Raw genomic sequence first — 10,386 nt, 5'->3', positions numbered from 1 at the left:
AACAGGAACAGGAAAAAACACCTCATCCTGTGCCCAGTCTGCTCTCACCAATGAGGTGAGTTAACACTCGCCAACAAAGTGACTGTAGTGCTACAGCAGTCATAATCTCACAGCAGCAGCTACATACATCACCCTGCAACCTATAGCTGGCAGCCAACTGAAGCTCAGCAGGTGTGAGCCTGGCCAGTACCTGGATGGGAGACCTGGGAAAGCTAAGGTTGCAGCTTGAAGAGGTGTTAATGGGACCAGTAGGGGGCGCTCACCATGTGGTCTGTGTGGGTCCTAATGCCCCAGTACAGTGACGGGGACACGATACTGTAAAAGAGGCACCATCCTTCGGATGAGATGTATAACCAAAGTCCTGACTCTCAATGGTCATTAAAAATCCCAGGGCTTTTCTCGAAAAGAGGTAGGTGTGATACACCAGTGTCCTGGCTAAATTACCAATCATGGTCTCCTAATAATCCGCAGCGCATCATCCAGGTGGGGGGTACAGGTAGGTGGTGGTGGAGGGGAGTCCCCCTTACCTGTAAGCTGAGCTGAGTTTCCAGAGAAGCCCTATATTAGTGTAACGAACTATTATTACTATTATAATCAAGACTCCACAAAATCATTATCCAAAATATAAAGAATAGAGTGCTAAAAACATGCATTGAGTGAGAAATGAGTCCCATTGATGCATAATTGAACTTTTAAGGACCTCTGAGAAATGATTTAGTATAATTTGGGATACAAGGAATTGTAAGGGTAATAAGTACATCTGGTGCAGGATATTGAAGAAAGTTAGTGATGGTGTAAATTGGGGGGTTTTGCTTCCCTCAGGTGGCTGCACTGTAAACTTTTGAAATATTTTTTACAGGGGGCGGGGGTGGGAGAGAGCAGCGATTTATATTTCATGTTATTGTTTGCAATCGAGAAAAAGTGCAGAATAAAATTTGGAGTGACTACAAAAATCTGGAAAAGGGTTTATTTTAGTGGCACTGGATTACTGACCACATGCCATTGCTCTCAATGGCGTGCTCTTTCAGAACAGGCAGAGCGTGTGTCTGCAGATTACCGATTCTGTTCATTTTGCACTGAAAAGTGGAAGAGAACAGAATGCAGACAGGCTTGAAAATAATACAAGTTTATATGTGGGATGGTTCACAGTTTTTTTTTTGCAGCGTCTTTTTGTTTATTAGCCAGTACGGTCCGGTGCAAACAAGTGTATTTTATCATGAGACTATGTACTTTTTAAACTGCTAATCCACAATTACAATGGAAATAAAGTACACGTGTATATTTTTTTTTCTCGGAGGGATTCATTTTTGCCTAAGCAGCGTTGCTTCTGGACTCGATGTCAATTCGCGGACGCAGCCTCCAGGCGATGCCTCTGAAACGCACAAGGACCGAGTCTGCCAGCCTATAGCATCCTCGCCATTTTCCAGCCAGCCGGAAACAGATTCTATCGTCACCGCGACAGTCCGGAGGTACAGCCCAGCCAGTTGCTAAGGAGACCGCGCATGAGTCTTGGTTGGGCCCGCGAGATATAAACTGAGAAAAAGGCCGACTTACGCCTGTGTGACTTGGAGCGAGAAGGAAAGCTGTAGCGTCGTAGTTCCGATTTATTTCCGTCTTCAAATGATTCGTGCTACGATATTCGCCCGTCTCGCTCGGTATCGTCGCTGGTTTGTGTAGCAGAGCCTGGAGGAAAATGCTGCTCCGATCTCGCAGGATCCCGGCCCGGCCGCCCAGCGAGCCGAGCACCCCGCGGAGCCTCCGCCCTCGCTCCCCCAGCCGGAGAGCGCCGCCGTCGGCCAAGGCAGGCAGCAGAGCAGCGGTAAGGGCCGTCCCGGGGAAACTTCCGCCACGGGCCTGTGTTTGTTTTTGAAAGCCTCGGGGTTTGAAAATTGCCCGCCGCCGTCTGGGGAGAAGGGGCAGGTGTGGGCTGGAAGGTAGTTCATCTTTTGTTGTTGCCGTCCCTGTCAGTGCGTGAAGCTCGAGTTATTTTTAAGCTCTTTAAGCGGGCAGGGAGAAAAAAAAAACCCGACTGAGTTCTGACAGTATCCTATCTGAGAGTATCATATCTACAAGGAAGCCTTAGCGTAAATTAAAACGACACGGCTGTTATTACGTGACATTTGCGTTCATTTTCACGGGGAGCGTTTTTCTGGCTTGTTCCAATCTTAGTGTTTCCGCTGTTCCTCTGCAGCTGCAGCGTTAAACGGCTGTTGTTGGTTTGTTTTTTTTGATGAGATTGGTCGGCGCTCGATATTATTTGGAGGCCACACGATTTAGCCCTCTGTGTGCGTCCGCAGCGCCGAGTCTCTGTCGTGACCTGGAGTTCTGTTAGAAAGCCAAGAGAGGATTTTTCCCTTTCTTGACAGATTTTCAGCTAGCCTACATTATAAGAATCATCCTTCTGCTGCCTCTAGTTATGACAGAAAGTTTAAGGGGGTGTCCACAGCCAGAACGCTTCCCACACGTCAGCTATTAGTGAGGAGGAGAACAGAGTGATGAAGCCAGTTCAGAGATGGGGATTATTAGGAAGCCATGATTGGTAAGGGCCAGGGGGAAATTTGGCCAGGACGCCGGGGTTACACCCCTACTCTTTTCGAGAATCACCCATAATGACCACAGAGAGTCGGGGACCTCGGTTTTACGTCTCATCCAAAGTATCCCGCGCTGAGCTGTAGTGCCGAGTTCATTTTTGCAAAACAAGCTGCACCTACAAATGCTAGTAAAGGTATTTTCCAGAAACCAGAAAACCTGTTTTCAAGGCGTTGGAGTTGCCTTTGCAGGCTCTTTGCATGTCGAACACCTGCTAGCTGATGTGTGACCCGGGTTCTCCTCCATCCCTGGCAGGTCAGAGGGGAGGTGGGACTGGACTCCCTGCAGGACCCGGAGGAGGAAGAGGTCCATGTCCTGAAGCCCCTGACCATGCAGACGCGAAGCAAAGGGAAAGTTAGCAAGACCGACAGTGAAGGTACAGTGAGATTCCTGTGACGAGGCTGTGCTCATTACCCAGGAACTGTCCTGTATGTTCCAGCATGGATTGCAATCTGTACTCTTAATATCATGCATTGTGGAATTTAAGGCCCCTTTTCTGCTTGGGGTTGCAGTTGTAACATTTTCTGTTTGGATGTTTTTCTTTCACAAATAAGAGGTGACAATGGACTGTGGTGGTCTCTTTAATACTAAAGTAGCAGAGTGTGACTTAGGATGGTCATTTTTCTAGGTTTGTGTCCATGACCTAGCTGAATGTAAAGGCTGGGTGATTTTAGTTTAACACACTCGTGTGGCTGTTTCTTCATCTTGCGTTGCTGCTGTGTTTCCATGCAGATTTTAAGACTCCTGTGAAAGGCCAGCAGCTGAGGGTGAGGTTTGAGATGGACGAGAGCTCGTGTAAGAACACTGCCGTTCGAAACATTTGTTCTCCACTTGTCCACTTCCTGCTGCCAGGACAGGATGGTAAGTATGGGACCTAGAGTAATAATAGATGTAACTCAAGTGCTTCTTGATGTCCTCGCTTATGTTGAGGAAAATAACAAACACAACAAAGCAATTTGAATACCTTCAAAAGCACAGCTTAAAAGCTCCTTCTTTGTATAAAGTTTTTTTTCCAGTTGTTTTTATCTTTTTGGATAATAGTTCCTGAAGTCAATCTAAATGTCTATATTGTCAAAGGATGCTTAATGTACTGTACACATAGCAGTTCTCACCATGTGGTATTATAATTTTGTTGCCAAACATATATAGTAATAAAAATAAACAAATCATTGCTTGCCTGTAGCAATTCAATTCCTATCTCATTGCAATAGAACCAGGTCCACAGAGAGTTAGTCTCATACAGCTGTCATGGACTAGCTCAGAAATGTTTGATCACCTAGCCTGCACAGTCATAATGATTTTTTCACTCCCAAGATGAGAAGTCACCCCAGCCAGAGCAAGAGGTGTTTGATTACAGCCGTTTCAACCCTGTGCTTAAGGACGAGGACAACTGTAAGGAGTGCGACCTGTAAGTACCATGGCCCTCAGACCATAGGAATTGCAGGGAAGGTTCAAGGCGTTCTAAACGGCAACATAAGCGCTTTCTTTTCTGACAATATGTTTAAAAATGTAATTTTGTACTGTTCAAAAGATGTTGATGGCAACTTAAATTTATCAAAATATTTGATTTCATCCTGTTTTATAGCATGCTTGAGAATAATAACTTCCTGCACATGAATAGTAGACTTATAATTTATTAAACCAATAAATGGTTGTAATGATTTTACTTTTCTAAGTATTTTGTTTAATGGGTAATGTGCATCTTTGCTTAGGGACAGTTCAGGTCCAAAGCCTTCAAAGGATTGCTTTATTCTACTGTCTACATAGCATTGAAAGGCATCATTTATTTCCTGCTAGTTTAGCATTTAGGTATCTTCTCAGCTGTTTGTAAACTAATGCTGGGTGTTGTTCTGAATTATCCTGTTGTTGACGCCTAATTTGGCCTTTCCTCTGGGTTCCTTCCAGTTACACCTTCATCAAGAGCATTCCCTTGCAGTCCCAGCATTCCAAAGTCCGCATCAGGGATATCCCTGTGAAAACCAGGAGCACCCCTGAAGCCACCCTGGTCCTGGATCTGGTAAGCCAGATTGTGTCTCAGGGTTTTAAACATTGAACCCTTTTTTCCCAGAAGGATTTTGTGGGAGACTCGGGGTCTATTAACTGGTGATCATTTATATGGTAGTAATAACATAGGATATCCTTCTAGCCACCCTCACTTTTCTGGTCTAATGTAGTTTTGCTGCATTATCGTGTCGAGAGTTACTGCTCTCCTTTATTACAAATTGATATGGCAATAAACTGACTTTTTTTCTTTTATTTCCTATATGTTCTAGTTTATTCCATCTTTTATATTGGGTGTGAGTTTAAAGAGAGGTTTGTTTCATTTGAGTTTTAAAACTTGAGCAATGCTAACATAAAATGGACGTAGGTGTTACAGTGATGCATTACTAATTTATTGAATATTTAAGAGATGGCAATACAGTACACTTGTTTTTTAGCAGGTAAAACTTTGCTTCTTTGTAACCATTTTTTAATTGCAGGATGAGACATTAGTGCAAAGTTCACTCGGTGTGATTCCAAATGCTGAATACACATTCCTTGCTCGCTTCCAGGATCAGGAATACAAGGTTTGTGCAAAGTTATATTCATTTTTCAGTGTAAAAGTTGAAGGTTCTAAAATTGATATTTCTTGACTAATTAGAACCTACTGTATCAATTATACAAAGTATAATTTAATTATACAAAGTTTTATTTAAGATTTGTGGTGGTTTACACTTTGCTTAGCAAAAGGTTCTGGTCTCACTGTTATTATATTGATTTTTCACTAGAGGTATTCTGGTTCAACAAACTTCATGAACCTCTGGCCATAAGGTGTCAGTATTGTGTTGCTTTCAATAAAAGACATGACTTTCCACCCTTTCTGAAACTTGTTGTCCCTTGTGTGATGTGTAAATTTAAATAGTCATGATTGAATGTTGATCTCAAGACTGCAGGGAGCTCTGCAGTATTGCTTATTTAAGCCACAAACATCCACTTCCATTTCTGCTGTCAGTTTTAAATTTTGTGAACAAAGCTAGTCAGTGTGGTTTTCTTATGATTTATTGACATGTATTTTCTACTTGTCTTACATTTACAACTCTGCTATTTGTATAAATATAAATCCAGATTTACTGTTAACACAATACACTGTTATTTTGTGTAGTGCACAGTGCGTGCATGTGTATTGTTTTTTTAAAACATTTACATTTTTCAGTTCTTGGGTTAAATTATCGGATTCAAGTCAGATTAATTATGTTGGTGCTCTTTATCTCTAATATTGTGTGCATCACATAATGTCCTGGATTGTTGACTGCTGTTGAAATTGGAGATTTATAGTGAATTAGAAAACATGTATCTTTTACTTTCTCTTTAGGTCTACATGAAGGTGAGGCCTTATGTGCAAGACTTCCTAGAAAACATGACAAAGATATTTGAAGTAAGTGTTTTTTGCTAATCCTATGGAATTTCTAATACCCTCTACACAATGTGAAATCGTGCAATATTATAGTTTATTCACATTAATCTCAATTATAAAGGTGCCTACTTTTTACAAATGAGAGATGAAGGCAAAAATTAAGTTGTATGTGTGTGTGTGCGCCACTAAATTACTTAATTGTGTACAAAATGTAACATTTAAAGTGAATTTCAAGTAATTACTTTAAAAGCCTCATCTTTCTAAGATACAGATTCATCTTTAAAGAACATAAGGTAGTCACATTATAGGTTATTTCATTGATTGTTGAGGATATTGTCGAGAGAGTTTAATCAGAGGTTTTCAGAGCCTGCCTGACTGCTATATTTGCTGAGATTCTTTGTCGTATGTTTTAGATATTTGTTTATACGTCTGCCAAGAAAGAGTATGCAGAGAAGATCTTGGACATCTTGGATCCCCAGAAAAGACTGATTCGGTAATCCATAAATGTTATTTTTTCTGAATTTTTCCTATTGTTTCTATTATTTTGCACACGCCTTTTCAAGTTATCGTGTGCTCACTGCAGAGGCTTTATAAGTAGCAAGTCAATTTTTGTATTTGTTTTCCCCAAAATACATATACAAAATATTTAGATATTGTATACATTGTAATCAAAGTATAACAGGTTTTTGGCCTGTTTTTTGTGCAAGTTTAAGGAAACAAAGTGTTTTTAATACCTGATGATGAATTCTAAAACAAATTGGGACCAAAATTCATACTAAGCACTTGCCCCTGAAAAAAGGTTCATTCCGAAATGTTAATGCCCTTGTCTTTTCAGGCATCGCTTGTACCAGGAAGACTGTTTGTGCATCATGGGGCACTACATCAAAGATTTAACTATCCTGAACAGAGACCTGGCCAAGACTGTCATTGTGGGCAACGATCCCTACACTTTCCCCTACCATGTATGTTTTAACTCAGTCGCTTATCAAAGCTTGAGGTTTATTTTGTATACATGGTATCTAAGACCTTATTATTTATTTTATTTCTGCCATATGTAGTGGTCAAACCACAAGAGATGGATAGACAGTAAATGCAGGTTATGTATATATACAGCCACTTTTTTTTTTTACTATGTACCTAAATAGGCATCTTAATGAAACAGGGATGTTTTTTAAATTGTGTCCTTAGAATCTGAATGTTCCATATCCAATTAATTTTCCATATCCATTAATTAGATCTTAAAAACAGGGGGAATGCTTGTGTTTATAGCAAAAGATGTGGATTTAAAATGTAGGGAAATTACATTCATAAGACCTAATATGAAATATTGTGCTGTTCTGGTCATCATGCCAGAAAATTATAGTATAGCCTTTGAATGCATACTGGAAAGAACAGGAATGATAAACCTGTACCTGTATGGCAATCCTGTCAGACATAAGTGCCGAATCTTTTTAGTCTAGAACGAAGTAGCAGCAGAGATTTGATCCACGTATTTAAATTCTAGAGGAATATAGACAGGGTCAGTATCTCCTGGTAGTGAAACAAGGGCACAATTTGAAGCCGAAAGGGCATTAATTTAGGACAGGAAATGGAGAAACCCGCAACTCTTGATGTAAATGTATCAAGAACAGGTTTCCAGTCAGAGGGTTGAAGCCCACACACTGAACTGGATGAATATTTAGATCAACTTAGGTGCTAAAATTGACAACCGGATTGGGGTGAAAGGCCTCCTCTTATCTGTCACATTACATTCTTAAATGCAAGTACTTGTAATCCATCATAAAATCCAGGCACAGTGTCATGACACACAGTTACAGTCTTCATTTCCTTTGTGTCTTGTTGCAGTTGATGAACATGATCCCCATCCAGAGGTGGACTGGGAACAAAGACGACAAGGCGCTCCCTAGGCTGGCCCCATATCTTGAGAAATTGTCAGACACTGTGAGTTGAACAGGGTGCTTGCTATTGTGAAGTTTGACGTTGTCAGTGATGAGAAATGGCTGCCCCCCTTATTGGTATCACCTTTTCATGTCATTGTTACATTATTTTATATCTGTACTTTTAAAGCAGCAGAAGGGGTGGGTTTTTCTTGGCAGCGCCTGCTGCTTTTTATTTCAATAGTCCTCCAGACCTACAGCATGTGAAGATTTATTTTTAATCCGTTTCTGAGTTAAGGTGATAAAATTGATAAATGCACTCGAATATGTGGTGTTGTACTCTGCATAAATATACAAAGACAAAGCAAAAATGTCCTGTTGTGTTTTCCCTTGTTTGTGTAATCTTAGAATCCTTCAAGATGATATACCCCCCTATGAATTGGATATACAGTATTAAAACATTCCTTTGTTGTGGGGGAGCTTCTTAAAAGTCTGGGCAAATCACTTTGGTCCTCGTATAAACACGGTAGGGATGTAAGTCACTTACCATAAGACTGCATTTTGCAGCCTCTTATCGTTCATGTTTGTTTTTCTGCAGAGGGATTTCCGACGGGTACTAAAGAGGAGGACCGATAATTTTCGGGGACTACTGTCTGAAGACTGATGAACTTGTTGTGTGTGGCGCTCTTGATGTCATGAAATGCCTAAAGATCTGCTAAGGCCTTTCATCAGTTCTCTTTCTCATCCTGTGTTCCATACAGTGAACTGTCAAATTCTGCAAAGGTGATTCTACAAAGAGGAGAAAGTACTCAAACAGAATGGGTTCCATCTCAATCTCCGCTTTGTGTGCGTGATAACAGGCCGTGATTTGAGTTTGCAATGTGTGTTCAAGTTCAGACTGTCTCACGGTGTCCTTTTCAGTGGTCAGATTTTCAATTAGCAGCTGATTCAGATCTAAACAGGTGGTTTGAGTCACTGGCTAGTAAGTTCAATTAAGTAATTAACATCTGAGGTGGAATGAAAATCAGAGGACTTCTTTGACCCTAGTGACTGGAGTTGCCGCTCCCTGCTCTACATCTTCATTAGATGAGGAGAATCCTGGACACCTTTGGGTGCCTGCTTCGAGGACTTTAAGGTGCTAGGAATTAAACACTGTGCATACCAAAGTATAAGATTCTCTGTATATATTTCATGTATCAGATGTAACTTTCCAGCTTCAGAGTTTCACAAATGCAGATAATTTAAATTTACATGCTCATCTTGTTGGTTGATAAGAACCTTTTTTATTTATTTTTTTAAAATCTTGACAAGGTTTTCAATGCCAGGACGCAACTTTTTTTTTTACAGTTGACACAGCGGGGAGGTTAAGTAGCCATTGTTTATCAGCAATTTAACACTTTTTGAGGAGTAATTGGTTTTTCAGTTAATTATAACTTTTGTTTCCATTGGGAGTAATACAATTAGGTTTTATTGGTTTTTCTAAAATAATGCTTAAAAAGTATTATGTGCTTTATAGCTAGGTTTTAACATGGTTTGGAAACCTCTTTAAAACACCCATATCTGCAAATGCTAAACAACCCTCTGACAAAAGGCTATTCTTTAATATTGAAGAATATTGGATATTGTGTCCTCAGAATAGTTTTTGGAAGGTGGGGAAATTTCAACTTTCCGGCCCCCACTCACCCCCCGCAGCTTGAGTGTTACATACAGGTGGACTATGGTTTGTTTTATTTTTTTCTTTAAGGGCTGACCTGTTGTATATATTTGTGGTGTGCTCTATTTTACTAATTAAAGCATGTAAAGATCTCTGCATCTCTGAAAAATGTTCATTTTCTTTTAATGGTTATATTGTGTTCAAATGTGCTTGATAAATCCTGAAACTAAACATCTTTGCTGTTGCAGATGTTTTCCACAGTACAGTAATCTCCACTTTTGTAGGCTGGGAAAGGGTGTACAGTATGTGCAGGTCTCATGATTTCCCATTTTTGTATAGCATTTACTTTAATCCAATTCCCTTTTTTTTTGTTCAGCTACTCGTCCCGGCGATTGCAATCCTCTCAACTCGCCGTTTACCCGAAGCTGCGGTGTAACTCTATCCATCTTGCCTGACTGCTGTTTCCCACACATGTGGTGTGGAAACAAAGGCAGCCATTGTCTGCCCCTTCTCAGATCTTCCAGTCATCAAGCGCTCTGGGCTGCCTTACAAATCATTTGTGCGGTGGTGGGCACATGGGGCCCCTCTCCTTGACAAGCTAGGAACATGCTGGCCTGCCTGCGCGTTACAGGCTCACATTGGGTGGAGCAGTACCTGTTATTGTCATGCCATGATCTGTGACTCCTCAGATCGGGTCCGTTTTCTGCTACAGTGTGCTTTGGTTGTGGTGCACAAAGGTGATCAAGGTCTCAAGAGAGTTCAGATCCAAGATTCTCATTTCACTAGATGGGCCAAGTGGCCTCTCATTGGTAAGTGTTCTTAACTGTGCTTACTACTGTATTGTGCACATTGGCCATACAGTCAGTAAGGCG

The 10,386-nt window shown here is 40.9% G+C and overlaps 1 protein-coding gene across 1 annotated transcript; it reads left to right on the top strand.

The window, feature by feature from the left end:
- The first annotated feature begins 1,264 nt into the window (after positions 1-1,264).
- On the top strand, positions 1,265-9,672 carry ctdspl3 (CTD (carboxy-terminal domain, RNA polymerase II, polypeptide A) small phosphatase like 3). The gene is made up of 11 exons (XM_088622115.1): positions 1,265-1,819; positions 2,845-2,965; positions 3,322-3,450; positions 3,904-3,997; positions 4,495-4,606; positions 5,070-5,156; positions 5,942-6,004; positions 6,397-6,476; positions 6,819-6,945; positions 7,829-7,924; positions 8,459-9,672. Exons 1-11 carry the CDS (start codon positions 1,694-1,696, stop codon positions 8,522-8,524), a joined length of 1,101 nt encoding a protein of 366 aa, XP_088478241.1. The 5' UTR covers positions 1,265-1,693; the 3' UTR covers positions 8,525-9,672.
- Positions 9,673-10,386: the final 714 nt, after the last annotated feature.

Source organism: Lepisosteus platostomus, chromosome 27, assembly GCF_059453375.1.
Source record: "Lepisosteus platostomus isolate fLepPlt1 chromosome 27, fLepPlt1.hap1, whole genome shotgun sequence".
In the NCBI taxonomy this organism is placed as follows: domain Eukaryota; kingdom Metazoa; phylum Chordata; class Actinopteri; order Semionotiformes; family Lepisosteidae; genus Lepisosteus; species Lepisosteus platostomus.
This window is presented reverse-complemented; position numbering and strand designations above follow the sequence as displayed.

Excerpts from the sequence above, each read along its gene's own strand:
- ctdspl3 (XM_088622115.1), top strand. The coding sequence starts at position 1,694 with ATGCTGCTCCGATCTCGCAGGATCCCGGCCCGGCCGCCCAGCGAGCCG. Across the intron at positions 1,820-2,844 it reads AGGCAGGCAGCAGAGCAGCG|GTCAGAGGGGAGGTGGGACT; the intron begins GTAAGGGCCGTC and ends CATCCCTGGCAG. Across the intron at positions 6,005-6,396 it reads ACATGACAAAGATATTTGAA|ATATTTGTTTATACGTCTGC; the intron begins GTAAGTGTTTTT and ends CGTATGTTTTAG.